This window comes from Lynx rufus, unplaced genomic scaffold (assembly GCF_022079265.1).
Source record: "Lynx rufus isolate CCGP_SWC_20201006 ecotype Redwood Valley unplaced genomic scaffold, mLynRuf1.p SCAF_7, whole genome shotgun sequence".
NCBI lineage: Eukaryota > Metazoa > Chordata > Mammalia > Carnivora > Felidae > Lynx > Lynx rufus.
The window spans coordinates 49650148-49676477 of NW_025814889.1; the positions used below are offsets into that span (position 1 = coordinate 49650148).

Genomic DNA, 26330 nt, shown 5'->3' on the forward strand with positions numbered 1-26330 from the left:
GGAAGGAAGACGAACTTTAAGCGCTCACTTAAAATGGGATGCCTCTGCCAGGAAAGAAAGACTAGTAAATAGGACAGCAGATAGAGCCCTTGAGGATACGATTTAAACATGTCACTAGAAATTGTTTAAGTGGAGAGCTCTGGCCCTTTTAAAACACTGTCTGTCACTTGAGGATTGGGTCACCTTGAAATGTGTTCATCTTTGAGTTAAAGGCATAAAAAGGCACTTTGAAATTTTTCAGTTAACTTTGGTGTGTGTTGTGTGTGTGTCTACGGATGTACCTCTCGTCCGCCTGCCTCAGCTGTGAGTCAGTCCCCTGGAAACCAAAGTGGTTGCAAGAGAAGGATAAATGTTTCATCTCCGCTCCAGCAAACTATACAGAATTTTTAAAATGTTGAGACACTGGCTGCAACTTCTGACTCTCTTTGTAGAGTCAGGCCTTCCTCCCCTAAAGCAAAGTCTGATATAAGAGTGGCTTCTGGTAATTACTTCTTAAAAAGGTGCCACTTAACGGGTGCTTTGGTTCTTTTGGAATGTGGCTAATGATGTCAAGATTGTGGTCTTTAATGGCTGGTAAAAATATCCAATTTAACTACTTTTGTAATCCAGATTTGGATAAGCTTTTCAACTGAACACCTAGTGGTCACATTCTTGCCCCCATGACCACTAGGTAGGAGTGTGTGTGTGTGTGTGTGTGTGTGTGTGTGTGAGATTTCATTCAAGTGCCTAACATTTGACACTAAACTAGGTATCTGGCATGCTTAAGGTATGCATCCTATGTCTCCAACGTAGAGATCCTTGAATGAACGTTTCTGAGCTGCTCAGTAGCTTTAACTGTCCATTGTAGGGGGAGGAGTCCAGGACTCTTCATTTTCACAAGCTCCTCAGAGGGTTCCTGGACATTTCAGATTCAGAACCCTGCAGTAAATTATAGAGTGACCCAGATTAACTAGAGATTCAGAGACTCTTTAATTACTATATATTATTTTTGACAAATCCTGTCTGTCACTTTTATATTTAATTAATTTCTTTTTTAAAATTTTTTTTAACGTTTTATTTATTTTTGAGACAGGGAGAGACAGAGCATGAACAGGGGAGGGTCAGAGAGAGAGGGAGACACCGAATCTGAAACAGGCTCCAGGCTCTGAGCTGTCAGCACAGAGCCTGACGTGGGGGTCAAACTCACGGACCGCGAGATCATGACCTGAGCCGAAGTCAGACGCTTAACCAACTGAGCCGCCCAGGCGCCCCTAATTAATTTCTTTATGATATTTTTTATATTTGGTTAGCAACATTTCTATAAGCAGATTTTAGGAGAAATTAGCCTTTTATGTTTCGATTCAGCAAGTGAAGAAATGTATTAAAATGAGAATGAAAGCATATCGGAAAAATCAAGAGGGTTAGGCAGTAAAGTAGGTGGTAGGTGGTAGGTAACTGAAAAGTGCATTGTGTCTAAAGAGGAGCCTATTTTATTCAAATAATGCCAGTGACTAATGGGAATTAAAAGCACTCTTCATGGTGATTTTGGAAATTGACATGAGTTTATCTTCTCCATGGTCTCCGACACTGGAGGGGACAGAGCCTAAAGATTTCTCATTGCGTACAGATGCAAGATGGTCTAACAGAAAGAGTGATCTAGTGGAAAAAAAAAAGAACACATTCATGTTTCCTTTAAGATTATTAAGTTTGTGTTGTGGATTTGGTGGCAAGGTAGGTTGTGATGATTCTCATATTTGTTTTGGCAAAGGAGCTCTAGCTGTGTACATTTTGATGTTTTGGGGGAGATTTTTTTTTCCCTTCAGTATGCAGAGAGAAACCTCAATGTTTCTGATAGTTTTCCAAAGTTGAAACAAGAAACATAGTTTAGCCTTCTATCTTTATAAGCAGAGTTTATTTTCCTTTTTTTTTTTTCCTACTGTTGACTCTTCAGGATGCGATCATTATTATAATTTCAAATTCTTTCATTCAGCAGGCATATATATATATATATATAGAGAGAGAGAGAGAGAGAGAGAGGGAGAGTACCTTCTCCGTACTTTCCCTGTCTTTGTGAAAGAGACAAGAGCAATGAAGTTAGGAGGCTCTGCCCTTGAGAAACTTCCCTTAATCAAACTAAAACATCACTGGGGAAGCACACTGCTGTACACAAAGCAAACTTTGCTCATCATCAGGGTATGTAGCTGCTCTGTTTCAAAGGATGAACCAGTCAGCATTACATTCTTAACCTTCAGATAATCATTTAAAAATACTGTAGGAAATATCTTCGTATCGGCAAAGATCTAATGGATTTCTATGAGTGAAAACATTGCCATAGATCTGAGTCCAGGAAGAAAAAAAACTTCAGTCTGTAGATGAATACTATGTTTGGTTGTCATATTGCCTTAATGATTACATAATATAGAGAAACTGTGAGACATAGTGATTAGCATGTAGAGTCTAGACAATAGGCATCGATGCTAACAAGACTTCTTTGAGTCTTCTGACCATTACTTAGAATTACTGTTCTGTGGAATTGTAGGTCCATGATATTCCCTGTGCTTGGAATTCATACCTTTTTATGGCTCCTCTGGCCATCACAGTCCTCTCTGGCTTCTGAGGCTCTAAGTTCCAGTTATTGGTGTGCATTCCTCCTTCCCCCTTTCTCTGATGGTTGAACATGGTTGCATAATAACTATATATTTTCTTTCTCTCTAGATGTTTCATGAGCGTACATCTTGACTTCATAAATCTTTATGTACAGAGCCTTTTATTTTGTACTTATTCCTCTGCATGGCAGAGTATTGATTATAGTCTCACTGTTTCTTCCATAAAAAATGTCTTGTGGATTCACCCCTTTCTCTTTTATTCCTAAGCTTGGCTTGTTCTATTACACACCTAAATCACAATAGTGGCCTCCTTGCTGATTTCTCCACCTCTGGTCTGTCTTATCTGTCCCAGGAAAATCTCTATTTGGTCAAACCTTTTCTTTGTTTTTGCACACAGCACAAATTATATTTATTTTCTCAGATTTGCTATTTGGGTTATTTGGTTTCCTTAAGATGTACTTCCATTTCAAGAGAAGTATATACTCTTACTTAAATTAATGCAATCACTGTCTTTAGTCAAAGGAAAGACTTACTGGGGATAGCCAAATAGTTCTGTCAGGAAGTGGTGGATGGTTTAGCCAGGTGGGAATTCTCACAAGAACTGGAAATAGAAATGTCTGTTAAATTCTGTAAAAATTGTATGTCATATAGTTGAATTAAGTAAACGTTTTTCACTCTAATGATTATATGTACGGCATTCTAGAAGTAATTTGGGTTTGGAGTCATAGACACCTGTGTTTGAATCTTAGCCCTGACAAGTAGTTCCATCTCTTTGAGTTTCAGTTTTCCTCATCTGTAAAATGGACCCGATGCCTATGTGGCAGAGTCACATTCAATGAGAAATGTAGTTAGATCACCTTAACTTGAGGAGTGACTAATAGATGGAATAGATTATTCCAGTAATCTTCCCCAAATACTGCTTTCATTATTTTATCTCCTCTGTGAAGACTCTTTGTCTCCTGTGCTGGACTGTTCATCACTCACCTGCCAAGGTCCTCTCCTCTAATGTACCTACTGATATCCTTCTTGTGTTTGTATGTCGTAGTGATACTTTGTTAATAACCTGCCTGAGGGTGGGATCTGTGTTTGTTAGGTCTCTGTATCCCTCCTTTCATGTGCAAGAGTATTTTTCGTGATGTAAGTAATTTATTATTATCAGTGTTTATTAAATGAATGAATGAAGAAGAAGCATTGTTGCCTTTTCTAGGAACTTACAGTGGCTTTTTATTCCCTACTGTGCCAAGTCCAACACTTCTGCTCTTTCTTTCTTTAAGGGTCCTGGGTCATTTGGCCTGTTCCTGTTACCTCTACCCACCTCTGCCCTTCGAGGTCAAGCTTGACCCCCTACCCGCTTCTTGAGAACTTATCCATCGTGTTTAATAGATGTCTGTTAACACTTAATTATTTTGATTTTTTCTCTACAAGTTTTCTTCTCACCATTTCGATCACATTTTCTTTTTTTTTTCAATATATGAAATTTATTGTCAAATTGGTTTCCATACAACACCCAGTGCTCATCCCAAAAGGTGCCCTCCTCAATACCCATCACCCACCCTCCCCTCCCTCCCACCCCCCCCATCAACCCTCAGTTTGTTCTCAGTTTTTAACAGTCTCTTATGCTTTGGCTCTCTCCCACTCTAACCTCTTTTTTTTTCTTTTCCTTCCCCTCCCCCATGGGTTTCTGTTAAGTTTCTCAAGATCCACATAAGAGTGAAACCATATGGTATCTGTCTTTCTCTGTATGGCTTATTTCACTTAGCATCACACTCTCCAGTTCCATCCACGTTGCTACAAAGGGCCATATTTCATTCTTTCTCATTGCCACGTAGTATTCCATTGTGTATATAAACCACAATTTCTTTATCCATTCATCAGTTGATGGACATTTAGGCTCTTTCCACAATTTGGCTATTGTTGAGAGTGCTGCTATAAACATTGGGGTACAAGTGCCCCTATGCATCAGTACTCCTGTATCCCTTGGGTAAATTCCTAGCAGTGCTACTGCTGGGTCATAGGGTAGGTCTATTTTTAATTTTTTGAGGAACCTCCACACTGCTTTCCAGAGCGGCTGCACCAATTTGCATTCCCACCAACAGTGCAAGAGGGTTCCCGTTTCTCCACATCCTCTCCAGCATCTATAGTCTCCTGATTTGTTCATTTTGGCCACTCTGACTGGCATGAGGTGATATCTGAGTGTGGTTTTGACTTGTATTTCCCTGATAAGGAGCGACGTTGAGCATCTTTTCATGTGCCTGTTGGCCATCTGGATGTCTTCTTTAGAGAAGTGTCTATTCATGTTTTCTGCCCATTTCTTCACTGGGTTATTTGTTTTTCCTTAATACCAAGGACAATACCTAAGATGCATACCTAACTGTGAATTTTGGAGAATGGATCACTGTGAAATGACTTAAAAAGTTTAAAACTCAGGTCACCTGGAGTGAAATTTTCCTAAAATTAAGTATCTTTATTTTTTTTAATCAGTTTTTTAAAAACTTTTTAATGTTTATTTATTTTTGAGAGAGACAGAGAGAAAGCAGGGCAAGGGCAGAGAGAGAGAGAGAGAGAGAGAGAGAGAGCGAGCCAGAATCTGAAGCAGGCTCCAGCCAGCTGAAGTCAGAAGCTCAACTGACTGAGCCACCCAGGTGCCCCCAAATTAAGTATCTTTAAAAGATGTTTTTATCTAGGGACGCCTGGGTGGCTCAGTCAGTTAAGTTTCCGACTCTTGATCTCAGGTCATGATCTCATGGTTCATTAGTTCAAGCCCCACTTTGGGCCCATGCTGACAGTGTGGATGGAGCCTGCTTGGGATTTCCTCTCTCTCCCTCTCTCAGCCCCTCCCTGCCATGCGCACACGCTCTCTCAGAATAAATAAATATTTTTTAAAAATATGTTCTTGTCTAATTATAAATGTAATGCACAATCATTATAGACGTTTTTGAAAATTTATAAATATGAAGAAGGAAATAAAAATTGCCCAGTAATGTCCCATGGAGCAGCAGAACTCTGAAGGTTTAGTCCCTGAGGAAAAGTACACGGAGTAGAATTTAATAGTTTTTGTGACTTGAAGTATTATTGTTACAAGCATGTAACTCCTTGTAAGTACTCAATATTGTAAGTACTCGGTAAATATGGACTTGTGGGGCTTTTAGAGCAATTCCCTCTAGATAGGTGGCCAGGCTGCTCTGCTTTTTTGGTTTCCTGAATGCATTTTTGATAAACTTTTAAATTTCTCTCCTGTGATCAGTCTTCTGCTATAGAGATTTCCACCTTCTGATTTGCTGTTTCCAGTATGCTCAAAACAAGAGCATCAAGATTAGTGGAAATGTGAATAAACTAAGAGCAAACCTCCGAGTGGGGGTGCCAGCAGCTTTCTGTAGTTGAGATTCTGCAACAGAATGAAGTCTTACTGACCTAAGGCATCAATTATATATCATGAATTAACTTCTCTCTGATGTCTCTAGAAGGGTACTAATTCTCCATCGGGAGGAATGAGAAAATAGTCATTCAAATCATTTTTTTATTCTCTGGTTCAGATGAGGAACCCTGTCGGAGAAATGCTGTTGGGACTCTGCTGATGAGTCATGGGCATAAACACCATCTGTGGATGCTGTAGAATCCCTATTCACAGATCAAAACCTTTTCCTTTACTCAGTCTTTGATTCTTGGCATCATACCAGAAAGGTAAAGTTGATGCCTGCCTGTGTGTGTTTGTTTAAAGTAATAGTTAACTGTTATCTTACGTCATCAGTTCTATATTGGGCTCCTGGAGGATTCTTTTTTTTTTTTTTTTTAAATTTTTTTTTAACCTTTTATTTTTGAGACAGAGAGAGACAGAGCATGAATGGGGGAGGGGCAGAGAGAGAGGGAGACACAGAATCGGAAGCAGGCTCCAGGCTCTGAGCCATCAGCCCAGAGCCCGACGCGGGGCTCGAACCCACAGACCGCGAGATCGTGACCTGAGCTGAAGTCGGACGCTTAACCGACTGAGCCACCCAGGCGCCCCAAGGAGGATTCTTAATAAATATGTATTGATGGGCCAGTCGATTCTTTTTAACCTTTTAATTATGAAGGTTTTCAAACATGCACAGAAGTGGAGAGGTTAGTGTGATGAACTCATCTACCTGTCCCCCAGTTTCAATAGAAATCAGTTTTGTCACACTTCCTTTACTAGCCTTCATCTTTAGCTGTAGTATCTTCAAATTCAAAATGACATCATGCCATTTTACCCCCACTACTTTGATATTTATCTCTTGAAAAACATTCTGTTGTTACAAAATTACTTGATCGTTGTCATGCTAACAAAATTAAAATTGATTTACTTAAAAGATTTTCAAAGGGAAATGAAAATAGTATTTTCAGAAAATACTATTTCAGAAAATAGTATCATTCAGAGCAGAGTATTTCATATGCATGACATTGTGCTAAGTACATGGAGTAGCCTGTACTTTACTTTCCCCAACAATTTTATGTAGTCAGTGTTGTTTTCATCCTGATTTTACAAATGAGGGGTCTGAATTTTAAGAGGTAAGGCATCTTGCCTGTAGCCATACATGTAGCAACAGAGTGGTGACTTAGAACTCAACCCTGGTCTGTGTGACTTGAGAAACTGCTCTGAGCCTGAAAACTACACTATTTCTGTATAGACTTATTTAACATTTTTTTCCACTTATATTTTTTGTTGTTGATAACACCACGCCTTCCGTATACGACCACTCGCTCGTGACCTGTCTTAACTGGAAACCCAAAATGAAGGGAGATGGGAAATCTATAGCTAATTTTCAAATGTTATTTTAATTAATAATTTTAAAATGTCTTGTTTATTCTTCCTCTTTGAGGGATTTTAAAACAAAAATGATTACTTTGAAATTCAAGTCTGTCTATTTGCATTTTGTACTGTATGCTGGATATGCCGTGGGCAAGCAGTGAGAACAGGAAAAGGCCAGGGGCCTACAGCAGCCTCTTTGGATCATCACCAGAGTCAGCTGGCATAAGGGACAGTCCTTATGAGGCAGGGGAAATCTTGCCTCTGGGTGCAGCAGCCTCTTGCTGCACACCTTTCCCACCCCTGAGGTGTGTACTTTGAGGGTGCCTTTCCCCTTATTCACACGCTGTCTGGGAGGAGAACAGAAAATTCACTTCCTGCTAATGTGTGAGAGATAAAGGGCTACATTTCCCCAGGAAAGGTAGCTTTAATAAATGCCAAGGAATGATACTTTAATTGTGCAATTTGAATTATTTACCCATAGGGAATATTGGGTGACGGGGAGCCTTCTTGCGTACCTGAGATCTCACCGTTTTGTCTTCCGGCTGCTCTGTGTTTTGTACAGTTGACCTTAAGTAAAGTCTCCAGTCTTCTAGATGTGCTGCTGTGAAACCCTGCCTGCAGACAAGAGTAGCCTTCTCTGTGAGAATTGGACGGGAACCAGCTTCCCTAGAGAGCTGACACAGGCACGTGACTTCCACAGGCATGTGACACCCATGACAGCTTCAGGTTTCCCCTGCCCCCAGGAGCAGGCTGAAGGAAGCCCGTGTTCCTGTAGTGCACCACCAGGGGGAATGCTTCCAGATGAACGTGGTCGCCAAGTTGTTACTGTAGAGCGAACTCAGACCAACTTCAGAGTTGGCACGTCTAATGACTTTGTAAAAGGAGGGGTGGTGGTGCTTTAAAGTTTTTGATGACTTGTCACAGAGCATCTGAAAGCACGGGGAAAATCAGCCACCTTGTCAAAACCTGTGCCACGAAAGAACTTCCTGAGGAGAAATTACAGAAGGAGATGAGGTGCTGGGGGAAGCGGTGTTTTTTGAATCAGCACCCAGCAGGTGGTGAATACCGCTCAAATTCAGTTTTGAACAGATATGCCCAGGCAGTGTTGGCAGTCATTGTGCTCCATAATGTAGCGGGGGTTTGTTTGTTTGTTTTGGAAGACAATATCAACTCAAGCCCTGTCTGCTTACAGTCAGGGTGTTTTAGCACATGTTAGATGCCTGCTGTTTAAGGGGTACACCTACATGCCAAGCTCCTTCTGCGTGTTTAAATATTTTTTTGAACACAGATACAGGCATTACCAGAGAGCAGGAGACTGTGGTAAGTAGGGATCTGGAAAACATTTGGTATTTCCTGCAAATCAAAAGGTAGGGGGGAGATGATATAAGGCTTGTTTAATACATATGGTAGCTCCACCAGAAACGTTTCTCTTGTTTTAGTTTTTATTTTCCTTTCAAAATGTACTTCACTTTGAATGTTCGCTTAGTTCATTTAGTTCAAAGGGTGATCTCTTGTTCAAGTTTGAGAATTTGGTTCTGTAGCTCTAGATGTAGCTCAGATTAAAATTTTTTTGCAAATAAATATATGCTTGATGGTTACCCATTTCATTAAATGGAGCTGTTTTGGGGAAAGGAAGTTAGACTTTGAAGTCAGAATGCCTGGGATTCAAATTCTGATTCGTCCACCTGTGATTTCTGAGTTTGCACACCTAAAATAAAAGTGCATAAAAGTGATGGTGGGTAATAGCTAGGACATAGAATAATTGTGGAGATTAAATGAAGTATTACACGTATAGCAACTGGCATGGTGCCTGGAACAAAGTGAGCCACAATAGGAATTATGTACTTTTCCTTTTACACAGATACAGTAGAGGTGTTGGAAAGTTCTGACCCTAAAGCTAAAGAATAACTCATTGTGAACAAGGGTATATGTTGACTGGAATATAACAAGGGGTTGTCAGGGAGAGATTCAAAGGGTCTCGGGCAGCTGGAGCCCAAGTGTGCTGGCACGTAACGGGGTTGAAACTACGTATGTACTCGATACCTTCATAGTGATTTGCTTTCCTCCATATGGAAATGTGACAAAAGGTAGTTATCACTGGGTTTTTTTCACCCAGATGGTAATTTATTCATCCCAAATTCTTTTATTTTTCTATTTTTTTTCCTCCCATAATCAGAATCTTTGGAAATTGATCAATACCCAGACTATGGAGTAGGTGTTTGTTCAGTAAGTCCCCTTGGTACCATTCTATGACCATTTTAGGTAAATAATCACAGACAAGTACTTATACGCCATTCACCTAAGAATAGCAATGTTTTTTTTTGTAAAAGTAGACATGGGCTTCAAAATTCAAACATACAAATTTCAATAGCGAGATTATAGTGGTTCTTAGTAGGTCATTTAAAAATATTTGCATAAGAGATTAAGTATTAGGAATAATATAAATTCATAAACTTTTGAAATAATTTAATACCCTTTATAAAATTTGTCATTCATAATTTGCTATATCTTACCATAGAGGTAAAACTTAAATGTTCCTGGGAGAGGTCACGTAGTACCTTAAATTCATGAGTAGTATGTGGTGAGAGTGGAAGGACGTTGAGTGTGTGATGAGAGTGGAAGGCAGTGCAAATGGTGAAATCAGTTTCAGGAAAAATAAGAATAGGTTTTATATAAATTCTAGGTTCCATTAACATATTTATTCTATGTTTTCTTGAGCTTAACATGCTTATTTAAATTTAAATGAAATCTTATTATTTGTAGTTCCATTCTGTAGCATTCCAGTTACATTTTTGATGGGACAGATTGTCTACATGTTTGTTTTAGCACGTAAGTATCCCCCAGACTCTTGTAAGACTAGCACAACATGCGGCACAGGTAGTTGCTTTATGCATCTTTTTTATTGACTTACAATATGAACTCAATAAGTAGCAGGGCTTTTTTGCACATTTTCAAATTTTAATTTAGGAAAGTGTGTCATCTACTCTCTCACTGAGAGGAAAGTGTTAAATAGATTTTCTTGGCAGCTCTTAGCTCCTGGAATAATTGATCAAATCTTCTCAAAGGACTGAGAGTTGAATCTTTACCCAACAGGGGGCCACAGTTGTCTAGCTTCTTGGTGAATTTCTCTAAGGTCTAATGATTCATTCTGAACACTAGGCACATTTAGGGGTTTGGAGAAACTCTTATCAGAAGTTTTCCCAGAGTATGTTAAATTGAAAGACTGTATATTTGGAAATCCGGACATGGTTTAGTAACTTATGGTGTACATTCATGAGAGTGTATAGGAGTAAAACCAAGATCTTGGCAATGAAATGTCTTGTGAGATGGGAGATTTTTCTCTCTCAGCAATTTTGTTTGAGATGTTAATTTGGCTGAAAAGCATGAAGGAAGTGATTTTTTAGAGGACAGTTTTTGAAGGGTATTGTCAGTTTAAGGATTAATGCACAGCAATGTTTGGTAAATTGTGTGTGTGTGTGTGTGTGTGTGTGCGCACGCGTGCGCGCGTGTGTGTGTTCTGAATTTGACAAGCATGGACGAAACCCATGTAGATCCCTAGCTTGCTTTGCTTGACACGGTCATAAGCATAGATAGAGGCTGAACAGCCAATAATTGATTTAGGTGGATAGAGTGGATCCATTTCATAAAGGTGAAGGATAAGCCAGGTAGAGAGTAAAAGAAACTGTAAAGAACTTTTTGTCATCTTGTTTCCAAGATATTTTCTCTTATCCTTGTAAAGCAGAGCATCTGGGATACAGTGATATTTCAGTCATGGTATAAGTCCATATGTTAAGCCTAGAATGTAAGTCCTGATGGTCTGTAAGAAAGGAAAAGCTGCCTCATTTAGGAGTATAATGGTTGCTAATGACATTTCTGAAATAGAGGGAAAAAGAAATAGCAGGATTCAACATAGAGAATTACTGGGAGACAAACAGTGATCCTTGATGTGGTATGTGTCCCTGATAACACATCTCTTGGGAGAATTATTAGAGTGAAAGGAATTTATAAATAGCCAGTAGTTTATAAGCATTGAGGTGAGGTTGGCTCTTTGGTTTCAATCTTGGGCTCAAACTCTCACACCTGAGTTTTTTGGTCAGCTAATCCTTTGAGAAGATTCCTTTGAGAAAACAAGAGAAATGTAAACAATATTCCCCATACCCTTTTGTCACACAATATAAAGCCTGCTGGTATTCATCCTGATTAATTATAAAATGCTTCACCTCTTCTCTTGTTTAAAGTATTATCTTATTTTTATTGATTGTTTTATTTTAGAGAGACAGAGAAAGAGTACAAGCAGGGGCCAAGGGGGAAAGAGAGAGAGAGAGAGAGGGAGAGAAAGAGAAAGAAAGAGAAAGAGAAAGAGAAAGAGAAAGAGAAAGAGAAAGAGAAAGAGAAAGAGAAAGAGAAAGAGAGGGAGGGAGAGGGAGAATCTTAAGCAGGCTCCACACTCAGCACAGAGCCCAATGTGGGGCTCTATCCCACGACACTGGGATCATGACCTGAGCCAAATTCAAGAGTTGGATGCTTAACCAAATGAGCCACTCAGGCACTCCTAAAATATTATTTTATTTTTATTGACCATATGTCTATGTGTATATAGATGTATACATTTTTATCGACCATAGCGTTAAACTCTCTAGCTCCATCCATTTTGTTGAGGATGGCAAGATTTTCATTCTTGTTTATGGCTGAATAATAGTCCAGTGTGTGTGTGTGTGTGTGTGTGTGTGTGTGTGTGTGTGTGTATCACATCTTTTTAAAAATATTTATTTTTGAGAGAGAACGAGCATGGGTGGGGAGGGTCAGAGAGAAAGGGAGACAGAATCTGAAGCAGGTTCTGTGCTAACAGCAGAGAGCCTGATGTGGGCCTCCAACCCACAAACTCTGAGATCATGACCTGAGCTGAAGTTGGACACTTAACTGACTGAGCCACCCAGCTGCCCCCACATCTTCTTTATCCATTGTCTAGAGAAAGATACTTGGGCTGCTTCCATAATTTGGCTTGGTAAATAATGCTGCTATAAATGTAGGGGTGTGTATATCTTTTTGAATTAGTGTTTCTATATTATTTGGGTAAATACCCAATAGTGGAATTACTGGATCATACAGTAATTCTTTTTTTAATTTTTTGAGGAACCTCCATACTGTTTTCCACAGTGGACACACCAGCAGAGGCCAAGTGTTCCCTTTTCTTCACATTCTGGCCAACATTTGTTGTTTCTTTTACTTTTGATTGTGGTCATTCTGACAGATGTGAGGTGGTATCTCATCCTGGTTTTTATTTTTATTTCCCTTATGGTGAGTGATACTGAGCATCACTCAGTGACATTTCGTGTGTGTGTTGGCCATCTGTGTGTGTTCTTTGGAGAAAAGTCTGTTCATGTCTTCTGCTCATTTTTTAAAAATTTTACTTTAGAGAGAGTGAGTAGGGGAGAGGAGCAGAGGGACAGAGAGAGAGAGAGAGAGAGAGAGAGGGAGAGAGAGACTATCAGGCAGGCTCCATGCTCAGCACAGAGCCTGACATGGAGCTTGATTCCATGACCCTGGGATCATGACCTAAGCTGAAATCAAGAATCAAGAGTCAAATGCTCAGTTGACTGAGCCAGCAAGGCACACCTCTCCTGCCCATTTTTAATTGGATTTTTTTTTTTTGATGTTGAATTGTGTAAGTTCTTTATATACTTTGGATGATAATTCTTTTTCAGGTATGTTATTTGCAAATATCTTCTCCCATTCAGCAGGTTTTTTAAAATTTTATCCGTTGTTTTCTTTGCTGTACAAAAGCTTTTTATTTTGATGTCCCAATAGTTTATTTTTGCTTTTGTTTCCCCTGCCTCATGAGACACATCTAGAGAAATGTTGTTATGGCCAATGTCAAAGAAATTGCCTGTCCTCTTTTCTAGGATTTTTATGGTTTCAGGTGTCACATTTAGGTCCTTACTCCATTTTGAGTTTTTTTGTGTGTGTGTGTACTTATGATGTGAGAAAGCGGTTAGTTTCATTCTTTTGCATGTAGCTGTCCAGTTTTCCCAGCAGCATTTATTTGAAGAGACTGTCTTTTCCCCTATTGCGTATTCTTGTCTCCTTTGAAATTAACTTGAAAGTAATTGACCATATAATTGTGGATTTATCTCTGGGCTATCTATCCAGTTCCATTAATCTACGTGTCCGTACTATACTATTTTGATTACTACAGCTTTGTAGTGTATCTTGGAATTTGAAATTGTGATACCTCCATTTTTATTCTTCTTTTTCAAGATGCTTTGGCTATTTGTGGTTCCATACAAGTTTTAGGATTGTTTGGTCTAGTTCTGTGAAAAATGCTACTGGTATTTTGAGAGGGATTGCATTAAATCTGTAGATTGCTTTAGGTAGCATGGACATTTTAACAATATTTATTCTTCCAGTCCGTGAGCATGGAATATCTTTCTACTTATTTGTATCATTTTCAATTTCTTTTATCAGTGTTTTATAGTTCATGGAGTACAGATATTTCCCCTTCTTGGTTAAGCTTATTCCTAGGTATTTTATTATTTTTGGTGCAATTGTAATTTGAGTTGTTTTCTTAATATCTCTTTCTTCTGCTTCATGATTAGTGTATAGAAATACAACAGATTTCTGTAAATTGATTTTATATTCTGTGACTTTGCTGAATTCATTTATCAGGTCTAGTAGTTTTTGATGCAGTCTTTAGGGTTTTCTGTATGTCATCTGCAAATAGTGAAAGTTTTACTTCTTCCTTATGAATTTGGATGCCTTGTATTTACTTTTCTTATCTGATTGCTATGGCTAGGACTTCTAGTACTATGGTGAATAAAAGTGATGAGAGTGGACATCCTTGTCTTGTTCCTGATTTTCAGGGAAATCTCTCAGTTTTGAGCATGATGTTAGTTGCAGATTTTTCATATATGGCCTTTGCTATGTTGAGGTATGTTCCTTCTAAGCCTGCTTTGTTGAAGGCTTTCATCATAGATGGATGTTGTAGTTTATCAAATGCTTTTTCTGCATCTATTGAAATGATCCTATGGTTTCTATCCTTTTTCTTGATGTGATGTATCACATTGATTGATTACGAATAAATCTTACTTGATCGTGCACAGTGATTTTTTTAATGTATTGTTGGATTTTGTTTGTTAATATTTTGTTGACAATTTTTGCATCTATATTCATCAGAGATATTGGTTTATAGTTCTCTTTTTTGGTAGTGTCCTTATCTGCTTTTGGTATTAAGGTAGTATTGACCTCATAGAATCAATTTGGGAGCTTTCTTTAAAAGAATAGGGGTATCTGGGTTGCTCAGTTGGTTGAGCGTCTGACTTCGGCTCAGGTCATGATCTTGTGGTCTGTGAGTTCGAGCCCCGCATCAGGCTCTGTGCTGACAGCTCAAAGCCTGGAGCCTGCTTCAGATTCTGTGTCTCCTCCTCTCTCTGCCCCTCCCATGCTCATGGTCTGTCTCTCTCTCTCAATAATAAATAAACGTTAAGAAAAAAAATAAAAAAATTAAAAGAACAGATACTACCTTTTCTTTAAATATTTGGTAGAATTCACATGTGAAGCTTCTCGTCCTGAACTTTTGTTTGTTGGGAGATTTTTGATTACTGGTTTGATTACCCTTTTTTTAATTGCTGCTAATTGGTCTGTTCAAATTGTCTATTTTTCCCTGCTTCAGTTTTGGGGGAAAATATGTTTCTAGGAATTTATCCATTTCTTTTAGGTTGTCCAGTTTGTTGACATATAATTTTTCATAATATTCTCTCATAATCCTTTGTATTTCTTTCTTTTTTTTTTTGACATTTATTAATTTTTGAGAGACAGAGATAGAGCACAAATGGGAGAGAGGCAGAGAGAGACACAGAATCTGAAGCAGGCTCCAGGGTTTGAGCTCACAGCACAGAGCCTGAAACAGAGCTCGAACCTACAAACAGCGAGATTGTGACCTGAGCTGAAGTTGGACACTCACCCAACTGAGCCACCTAGGTGCCCCATAATCCTTTGTATTTCTGTGGTGTTGTTATTCTCCTCTTTGAGTTCTGATTTTATTTATTTGAGTCCCCCCCCCCCCATTTTTTTATTGAGTCTGTTTAAGGGTTTATCAATTTTGTTTATCCTTTCAAATAATCAGTTCCTGGTTTCAGTGAACTGTTGTTTTTAGTTTCATTCCCCCCCCCCGCCCCCCGATGTTATTATTTCCTTCCTTCTACTGGTTTTGCATTTTGGTTTTTTCTTTTTCTAGCTCCTTGGTGTAAGGTTAGGTTGTTTACTTGAGATTTGGTAAACAGGTCTGTATTGTTATAAACCTCTCTTAGAACAGCTTTTGCTATATCCCAAAGATTTTGGACCATGTGTTTTCATTTTCATTTGACTCCATGGATTTTTTAATTTCCTCTTTGATTTCTTGGTTGACCTATTCATTGTTCATTAGCATGTTATTTAACCTCCATGTATTTGTGCTCTTTCCAGTTTTTTTCTTATGGTTGATTTCTAGTTTCATGACTTTGTGGTAGGAAAAGATGCCTGAATTTGTTGAGACTTGTTTTGTGGGCTGATATGTGATATATTCTAGAGAATGTTCCATATGTACTTGAAAGAATTTGTTTCTGCTGTTTTAGGATTGATTGTTCAGTATATATCTGTTAGATCCATCTGGTCCAATGTGTAATTCAAAGCCACTCTTTTCTTGTTTGGATGATCTATCCATTGATGTAAGTGGGATGTTAAAGTCCCGTAGTATTATTGTATTGCTATTGATTAGTTCCTTTAGGTTTGTTACTAGCTGCTTCATGTATTTGGGTGTTACCTTGTTTGGTGCATAAATATTTGCAATTGCTATATCTTCTTGTTGGATTGTTCCCTGTATGATTATATAGTGTCCTTCTTTGTCTCTTGTTACAGTCTTGGTTTTAAAGTCTATTTTGTCTGATATATATATGTATTGCTACCTCAGCTTTCTTTTCACTTCCATTTGCAATGTAAATGGTTTTCCATCCCCTCACTTTCAATCTATTTATGTCTTTAGGTCTGAAACAAGACTCTTGTAGGCAGCTTATAGAGGAGTCTTGCTTTTTTATTCATTCTGTCATCCTGTGTCTTTTGATTGGAATGTTTAGTCCATTTCCATTCGAAGGAATTATTGGCAGGTATGTATTTATTCTGTTACTTATTTTATGGTAGTTTTTGTAGTTCTTTGTTCCTTTCTTCTCTTGCTCTTCTCTGTCATGATTTGCTGGCTTTCTTTGGTGATATACTTGGATTCTTTTCTTTTTATTTTTTGCGTATCTATTACTGGGTTTTGATTTGTGGTTAGAATTAGGTATATAATGTTATGCTATAGCAATCTATATTAAGTTAGTGGTCACTTAAGCTTGAACTCATTCTTTACTCCTCTCCCCCCACATTTTAGATATATGGTGTCATACTTTACATTCCTTTATTTTGTGAATCTTTTGACTGATTTTTAAAAAAATTTTAACATTTATTCATTTTTGAGAAAGAGAGACAGAGCATGAGCAGGGAAGGGGCAGAGAGAGGGAAACACAGAATCTGAAGCAGGCTCCAGGCTCTGAGCTGTCAGCACAGAGCCTGATGCAGGGCTCGAATTTACGAATTATGGAATCCTGACCTGAGCCGAAGTCAGACGCTCAACCAACTGAGCCACCCAGGTGCCCCTTGACTTATTTTTATAAATATGCCTAATTTTACTGCTTTTGTGCTTCCTACTTTTCATACTCCTACTTATGGTCTTCTACTCACAAAATCCCCTTTAACATTTCTTGTAGGTCACGATTCCTTTAACTTCTGTTCATCTAGGAACTTTATCTCTCCTATTCTGAATGATAGTCTGGCTGGATAGAGTATTCTTGGCTGCAGGTTTTTTTGTTTTGTTTTGTTTTCTTTCAGTAGTTTGAATATATCATGCCACTCTGCCTCTGGCCTGCAAAATTCCTGCTGAAAAATCAGCATATAGCTGTATGGGGTTTCTCTTGTATGTAACTATTTTCTTTTCTCTTGTTGCTTCTAAAATTCTCTCTTTATCAGTACTTTTTGCCATTTTAATTATTGTGTGAGTTGGTGTGGCCCTCCTTGGGTTGATTTTGTTGTGCTTCTTGGATCTGGATTTCTGTTTCCTTTCCCAGATTCATGTTATTTTTTCAGATAATTTTTTCAGCTGTTATTTTTTCAGATAATTTTTCTGCCCCCTTTTCTCTCTCTTCCCCTTTTGGGATTCCTATAATGCAAATATTATTATGCTTCATGGTGTTGCTGAGTTCCTTAAGTCTACTTTCATTTTTTATTATTTTTTCTCTCTCACCTGCTCAGCTTGATGACTTTCTGTCCTCTAGGTCATTGATCTGTTCTACTTCCTCTAGTCTACTGTGTATTCCATCTAGCATATTTTTAGTTTCAGTTATTGAGTTCTTTGTCTGTGATTGGTTCTTCTTTACATTTTCTGACTCTGTAGAGAGTCTCACTGAGGTCTTCCACTCTTTTCTCAAGTCCAGTGAGTATCTTTATGACCATTACTTTAAATTCTCTTTCAGGCATATTATCTGTTTCATTTAGCTCTCTTGCTCTGATTTTTGTCCTGTTCTTTCATGTAGGACGTATTCCTCTGTCTTCTCATTTCTCTTCTCCTCAAGAAGTCAGCTACATCTTCTGCTCTTGAAAGTAGTGGCCTTATGAAGAAGAGATCCTGTAGTACCCTGGAGTGCAGTGTCCCTTGTTCACCAGAACGTGGCATGGGGTGTCTCTCATGTAGTGTGCACCCTGCTATTTTGGCTAAGCCACTTTTGCCTTTTGTCCAGTTGTCTGCAGTGGCTGTCTTTGCCTCTTGTGGGCAGGTTTTATCCCTATGGTGTTAGTGGGCCAGTCTGGGACCACCTTGGGCTTGAGTTGAGTCAGACCCGGCATTTTCCAGAAATGCAGTAGCACTGAACTGTAGGGTGCTTTTCCTGTGGTGTCTCTTGAGAAGCATTCACTGGTGGGCAGCGCCTGCATGCAGACCAGATGTCTGCCCCAGCCCACTTCTGGGTTCACAGTCAGACAGGTGTGTATGGTTATGTTCCCTTCTCTCCAGGGCAGGAGTCACTTTGGAGTGGTGCTGGCTCCTGTCGGGGCTGCTTGCACATTGCCAGGCACCATTTCTCACCCTGCTTATGGCACCACTTTCGATGGGCCGTGGCCAAGGATGTATTGGAATGGGCAGGTCTACAGGAGAAAGCTGGCCTGTGGTGCACAGTGTTAGCAAGGTTTGTACAGGCCTGCTGGAAGGGGACCTAGATTCACTTTAGAAAACTGCCACGAGGCTAGAAGGGCGAGTCCCCGGGAGAATATGGGGGTGGGGTGCACAATGTTAGCAAGGTTTGCAGGGGTCTGCTGTGGGAGGGAACCTGCAGGAGAGGCGTGGCTGCAGAGGGTGTGTGCACAGGGGAATGTGAGGGCAGCAAGTTAGGTGGAGAGTAGTGGCTGGACCTGGTTCCTACGGGTGTCCATGTGTCTAGGCTGGGGGGGTGAGGGAGGGAAATGGCGACCGTCAGCTCTTTAGTTCTTAGAGAAGTCTTTCAAGAAGTCTGTAGTTCTTGGAGAAGCCTCTCCAGCACACATTCAGATTAGTAAAGAAATTTCCCTCTCACATGTCCTAGTCATTTTCATACTGCTACTTCCGTGTTGTATTTCCCCAGGGGCTGTTTGTTGTGTCTCTAGGGGCAGGACTCCATTTCCTCTCACACCCTGCTCTCTGACTCTCCCAGAGCTGACCCCACAGATTTTTAAAGTTCCAGACATTAAGCCCTGCTGATTGTAAGAACTCATGAAATTAGGCCTCTCTGGCTTCCAAAGCCGAATGTTATGGGGATTCATCTTCCTGGTCGGGTTCCCCATATGTGCTTGGTGTGCAGATCTGTTTCTCTCCCCTGTCTGCACCTGCATGTCTCTCCTTCCTCAGGACAGTCCAGCAGTCTGCCTACCCTCTTTGATGTGGCCTCTTCTCTACATTTAGCTGTGGAGAGTCTGTTCTGCCCATCTTCAGGTCGTTTTCTGGGTTATTTACACTGATGTGGACGTTATCTGGTTGTATCCATAGGACAAGATGAGCTTAGGATCTTCCCATTCCATTGTCTTCGCCAGCAGTCTCCTGTATTCTAGATTCTATGCCGTGTTCTTGTTGACAAATTTGCTGATGTTCTTGTCCCCATTATGTAATGTGATCTCCTTCATTTTTCTTTTTGGAAGGTGAAAAAATATTCCCATTGTCTTCAGCATTCTGAAATTTCATAGTGATGTGCTTTGGTGGTGCGGACTTTTCATTTCTGACATAACATTTTTAATTTCTAAGAGCTCCTTAGCTTTCTAATTTCAAGTTTTCTCCTGCTTCCTGCAATGTTTTCTTCTGAGTGCCCTCCACTTGCTCCTCTCTACTCCCCTCCAGTTGTTTTTATGCTGTATCTTTGGTGTTTGAAGCTTTCCTCATATATCAGATAATCTTTTTTTGTCCATTCATATTTACGAATGAGACATTTGTGTAGTAAAGAATTTAGTCTTGTCCAAAGAGGTTTCTCTTTCACCCTAAGCCCCTGGAATGTCCTGCCTCATAGTGTATTTACTTGGGGCTTTGGGCCATGACAGATAGTCTAACAATGTGGTTCATGTTGAGTACTTTGGGTCAAGTGGTATCAGCTCTACTCCCAGAGGCGCTGGAGACTGAGATCAGCCCCTGGGAATTAACCACATCTCTGTGACCATCCCCCGATAAAAACTCTGGATGTCAAAGCTTAGGTGAGCTTCCTTGGTTGTCAGTATTCTGTACATATTCTCGCACATCACTGCCAGGAGGCATTAACACTGTCCTTTGCTCCACTGAGAGCAAATTTGTCCTTTGCTCAACTGGAAGCTCTGTGTTTGGAACCCTCCTGGACCCTCTGTCTCTTCCCTTGGCGGAATTTAATCCATATCTTTTTGTTGTGATAAACCGTCACCATGAGTATAATAGCTTTCTAGCTTTCAGCAAGTTCTGTAAGCCTTCTAGTAAATTATCAAATCTGAGGTGGTTTTGGGGATCCATTCCCCATGAGCTTATAATTGGTTTCAGAAGTGAGGGTTGTCTTGTGCATTTCCTCCAAGCTTTGAAGCAGTAAGAAGCTTATTAGAAGCTTTCTGGACATGGATGGGACTCATAAGCCATAGGGTGATATTGCTGGGCCATTTCACCGAGACTCCAAGTTCAGTGTCTGGGGGTCTTTTTTCTTGGCCTGAGCAGTTCCTCCAGAATTGAATCATCCGGTCTTTTGCATAGGTGAACATAAAACTAACTGCTGGTGTTTTCAGAATTGAGTAAGGAAGGGTAGTAACACTGAATATCAAATTCCATTTATTCCTTCTATTTTTCTCTGTGCTACTCTTGACAGCAGAAGCAGTACAAGATGTTGAGGGAACACATTAACAGGGACACATAATGTATATGGGCATCAAGGAGAGATTCATAGAGAATATTTAAACTGATACCCATGGATGGGTAGTGGGAGCTAGCTCTGTGAGAATAGAAGGAATAGTGTTCTAGGTAGAGGGCTTATAAATTGATTTGAATAGATGTGTCAGTATTATTTGGAGAGGGGGAGCAAGTAAGGTGTCAGTCTGTTGTAATCAGAAAAATAGGACCAGGGATATAATACCTAAGGAAATTTGTAGGTTGAAGGGAATACCTCTGATGGTGGTTAATCAATACCATGTCTTTTTCAGATATGTATAAAGGCATTGAGGGCCCAAATGAAAGTTTTGTTTAGGAGTCAGGATTTAAATTTGTTACCTGGGTATGTGAAGTTTGACTTGTTATGAAAAGTTGAATATTTACATTAGTCATACATTTTCTTGTTAATCTGTGTTCTTTGTTGACTTTGCCTTCCAGATACCATTTTAGTTTTTTGTTTTGTAATGGTAATCTGGCCAACTAGAGTAGTTTTAAGGAGATACTGAAACTTAGATTAGCTATTGCTTATACCTAAGTATTTAGATGGCTTGAAGAACTTTTGAATTTGCCTTTAGAATACTAGGGCACTAGTATTACACTTCCTGGGTTTAAAACTTTCAGTGTCTTCCATTTGTCTGTTGCATTAGATTCAATCTAGTATTCATCTGCCCATCTTCACCTTTCATGATACATTCCCAGCCTGTCTTTCAGCCTTTGTTTCTGTCTCTCTGTACTTGATTCTTCAGACAAAATAAAAATTAAAAAAACATTTGATTATTCCTGAACTAAATTTGAGTTCTTTCACCTCAGGGTCTTTCTTAGAATGCTTCTCCTGCCTTCTCAGCCACCTCGCTCCGCCCCACCCAGAGAATGCATGTAAGTGTTCTAAGTTATACTTGTTCAGAATATCCCTTCAGAATATCCCCATTTGATTTACGTCTGCATTTGACATTATAATTTGACTTCGAAAGCAAAAGAGCCTACCCATTTGGCCCTGTTTTTTCCCCGTTTACCTTTTTCTTTTAACCATTTTATTTAATTAATTAATTAAAAAAAAAAGTTTTATTTATTTAAGTACTCTCTACACCCAGTGTGAGGCTCAAACTCATGACCCTGAGATCAAGAGTCACACGCTGTACTGACTGAGCCAGCCAGGCACCCCTCTTTTAACCATTTTAAACTAAGCTTTAGTTTTTCCCTCCCAGGTTTTTAAAGAAGTAAGTGTTTATTCTACAGAACTGGGAGAAATTTGACTGTTTTTCCCTTTTTCCATTCTATCATATATACCAACTGATTAAATAAATTAACAGTGGTCCAGTATTTTAAGTCTGGAGTGTCTTGTGTCTGAATTTCAGTGTCTTGTGTCTATGACGTGACCTTACCTATGCAACCACTTATTTATTCCCAAACACACTTCTTTGTCTTTGTGATTGTTTTGGTAACAGGCTATAACCATTCCTGAATTGGTCTTCATTCACATTATACACAGTGTTTGAAATGTCTTCCTTCTCTTGGACCTGTAGTTAATTTCTGCTGATCTGTTAGGATGAGCTGGCTTGTTGAACCCTTCTCTGGCTGCCTAGTCTTCTTCTTATGACAGAGTTGGAGCTGGAACCCAGTCTCTTGCCTTGTTCTGCACTGTCATGCCTGCTGTTCAGATTAATTGAATGATGCCTGTGGATGAGTTTATCACAGAAGACGCATCGTCTAATCAGCTATACTATGATAAAACATTATAAGATACCTGTTGAGGGCCTGTCATAGAGTAAATGCTTCATAAACAGTTGTCCATGTTTCCCCATTTTCTTTTTTTTTTAATATATGAAATTTATTGCCAAATTGGTTTCCATACAACACCCAGTGCTCATCCCAAAAGATGCCCTCTTCAATGCCCATCACCTCCCCTCCCCTCCCTCCCACCCCCCATCAACCCTCAGTTTGTTCTCTTAAAAACTGTTTTCCCATTTTCAAATCCAATGATGACCCATATCACAGAGCCAGAATGGGGATTTCCTTTTTTCCAGGGTAGTGCTGTGTACCCAGAGCTGATACCCCATGTGCTTATGAATTTCCATCATTGCCAATCTAGTATTAGGCCCCAGTAGATAGCTTCTGGGTTTGGATTATTACCATTGTACTGTTGAAGTTTTACAGTAAACTCACTTGGAACTATAGTAAATTAAAAATGAAATAGGTGGGAAACTGCTGGGTATTTTAACTGCCTCTTTCTTTGACTTCTCGATTCAAGCCAAGAATACATTTCTCAAACAGCTTTGATATGCGGATTGCTGAGGAAAACTGTATAGTTCCAATCTGGCAGGTTAAGAGTTCTTTGAAATAGTTAATGAAATGCTTCATACTGGGAACCTGGTAGAAATACTTGGTTTCTGAAAAACCTTTTCATAATGCTTCCCGTAAGAGTTTAAGAAAATGCCAATAGAGTAAAAAGTATTGCTTTTTTCATAGATTTGAACATATTTAAACAATAGTGAAAACAGTGCATGGTGAAAAGCTGACCTCCCAGAGAGGTCAGACATCGGTTGACACCAGTTTTATTATAGCACATGATATTTTCAATGCTAACAGAACTCTTTGGAAGACAGTTTAGAAACACAATTGAGGGACACCAAGTTTTGAAAAGCCAAAAAATAGATAAGCTTTGTAAATAAATTAGGCTGAATTTAAAAACATGGGTGTCTATCACTATGGTATTTAACTCCCAGAGTTTCACTATTTTTTTAAAAATAAATTTATTGGAAGGGCACCTGGGTGGCTCAGTCGGTTAAGTGTCCGACTTCAGCTCAGGTCATGATCTCACGGTTTGTGAGTTCAAGCCCCACGTTGGGCTCTGTGCTGACAGCTTGGAGCCTGGAGCCTGCTTCAGATTCTTTGTCTCCCTCTCTGTCTACACCTTGCCCACTCACACTCTGTCTCTGTCTCTCTCAAAAATAAACATTAAAAAAATAATAAATAAAAAAATAAATTTAATGGAGATATGTCTCAGTCTGTCCAGGCTGCTATAACAAAAACACCACAGACTGGGCAGCTTATAAACAACAGAAATTTATTTCTCACAGTTCTGGAGGCTGGGGAGTCCAAAATCAAGGTGCCAGCAAATTTGGAGTCTGATGAAGACTGGCTTCTCCATCAATGGCTGTCTTTTCACTGTTAACTTCACATGGCAAAGGGCCAAGGGATCTTTCTGGGGCCTCTTTTATAAGAGCACTAATCCCATTCATAAGGGCTTCATTCTCATGATTAATCAACTCCTAAGGGCCCTACCTCCAAATGCTGTCACACTGGAGAGTAGGTTTCAACATATGAATTTGTGTGTGTGTGTGTGTGTGTGTGTGTGTGTGTGTGTGTGTGTGTGTGAGGGAAGATGATGCAAACATGCATGCAGACTGTGAGACACCATCTATCTATCTATCTGTCTGTCTGTCTATATACACACTCACACAGTGAGATGTACTAGTCTTAAATGTATAGTTTCTATAGACACGTACAAATGAGTTTTGGTATGGTTTGATTTATATGTTTATATTGGTGGAGTGTGAAATATTTACGTTTTAAAGTTGTGGGGAAAAAAAACTTTTAGTTTGCCATTTTATACTTGTGACACTGTTTACTATTGGTAACTTTTCATATTGGTTTTTGTATGTTATGTATTGCTATGAAATAAATGGCTCCAAAACTTAACAACCTAAAACAATAGACATTTATTAGCTCATAATTTTTGTGCGTCAGAAACTTGGGAGTGGTTTAGCTGTGTGGTTTTGGTTTGGGGTCTCTCATGAGGTTGCAGTCAAGTTATCAGCCAAGGCTGCAGTCACCTAAATGTTGACTGGAGCTTGGGATCTAGTTTCAAGGTGGCTCCCTCCCATGGTTGGCAAGTTTGTGCTGGCAGCTGGTGAGAGCCCTCAGCTTTTTGTTAATGTGGACTTCACCCTAGGGCTGCCTGAGTGTCCTTGTGATGTGGCATCTGTCTTCTCCCAGAGAGAGTGATCCAAGATAGTAAGGCAAGAGCCACAATGTCTTTTATTGCCAAATATTGGAAAATACAAACTGATATTTCCACAGTATCTTATTGGTCAGTCCTGTTCATTGTGGAAGAAGCATGAATACCAGGAGACAAGAATCACTGGGGGCAATTTTGGAGGCTGACCATCATGGTTTCCCTTATTCATTATGTTATTTATTTTAGCCTGGTTTTGTTTATAGTTTCCTTTAATTACTAAAAATTTCAAACATTCTGAAAAGTAGGACTAATGTAAAATCACCCGTAGATACCAGTCACCTAGACGCAACTGTCATTAATGGTTTACAGTGTGCTTTGGCAATGTTTTTCTGAAATATTTTAAATTAAAATTGTAGACATCATGACATTTCATTTGTGAATACTCGTTTATGTCTTTAAGGAATAAAGGTACTTTCTTACACTATCATAATATCATTGTCAATAACCAAATTTGAAATAATTCCCTGATACTATCTAATACCAGGTCTTTATTTAAATTTCTCCAGTTGGACCCAAATGTATTTTGTAACTGATGTGTTCAAGCCAGAATCTAAATAAGGACCATGCATTATATTCCGTTGTTGTATTTGTCTCCCTTCATCTGGAGCAGCGCTTGTTTCTTTTACTGCCGTGAGTTTGATGATTTGAGATTATCTAACTTGTTTATCTGATTATTTTCTCCTGATGTCATTTAACTTATTTTTCTCTCTTCTGTATTTCCTTTAACTTGGAAGTCATACATTAGTTTGGGTTCTTCTGAAAAACAGAATCAGTAGTAGGTATATGAATATAGATACAGATACAGATTAAGAGATTTAATATAAGGAACTGGCTCACATGATTATGGAGTCTGAGAAGTCTAAGATCTGCAATTAGTGAGCTAGAGACCTAGGAGAGCCAAGGTACAGTTCCAGTCCAAGTATAAAGGGCTGAGAACCAGAAGAACCGATGCTGTAACTTCTAGTCCTAGTCCAAAGGTCCAAGACAGGTGAGTAGATGGTGTAAGTTCCAGTCTGAATCTGAGAGCCTGGGACCCAGAAGAGCCAGTGGTGTAAGTTCTGGTCTAAGTCTAAGTCCGGAGGCAAGAGAAGATCAGTGTTCCAGCTCAAAGACAGTCAGGTGGACAGAATTCTTTCTTACTCAGCCTTTTATTCTACTCAGCGAATCAGATGAGGCCCAGCCACATTGGGGAAGGCAACCTCCTGTACTCAAGCTACTGATTCAAATGTTGATCCCATCCAGAAACACCCTTAGAAGACACACCCAGAAATAATGTTTGAACAAACACCTGGGCACCCCATGGCCCAAAGTTGATATATAAAATTAGCAATCACTTATTTAAAATCTGATTAGATTGAGATTAAACAGTTCTGGTAAGATTACTTCATAAGTGATGCTAATATATTGTGTCATATCATGAGGCTCATAATGAATGCCTGGTAATCCTGCTGTCAGTGATACTAAGTTTGATCATTTGTTTAAGGAGATTGCAGCTGCATTGGC

The 26330-nt window shown here is 39.3% G+C and overlaps 1 protein-coding gene across 4 annotated transcripts in view; it reads left to right on the plus strand.

Moving 5' to 3' along the window:
- Window positions 1-26330, plus strand: part of DERA (deoxyribose-phosphate aldolase) — a 119885-nt gene that overhangs the window by 7175 nt on the left and 86380 nt on the right. Inside the window, exons 1-3 of one of the 4 annotated variants that reach the window (XM_047066158.1) lie at window positions 16445-16487; window positions 21620-21685; window positions 25334-25457. The exons of 1 other annotated variant lie outside the window; for it this stretch is intronic. In XM_047066158.1, coding sequence (XP_046922114.1) covers window positions 25391-25457 — 67 coding nt within the window. In that variant the 5' untranslated portion in view covers window positions 16445-16487; window positions 21620-21685; window positions 25334-25390. Of the gene's footprint in view, window positions 1-16413; window positions 16488-21619; window positions 21686-25333; window positions 25458-26330 lie in introns of those variants that run through there. 2 more of the 4 variants (XM_047066161.1, XM_047066160.1) reach the window with 2 other exon arrangements.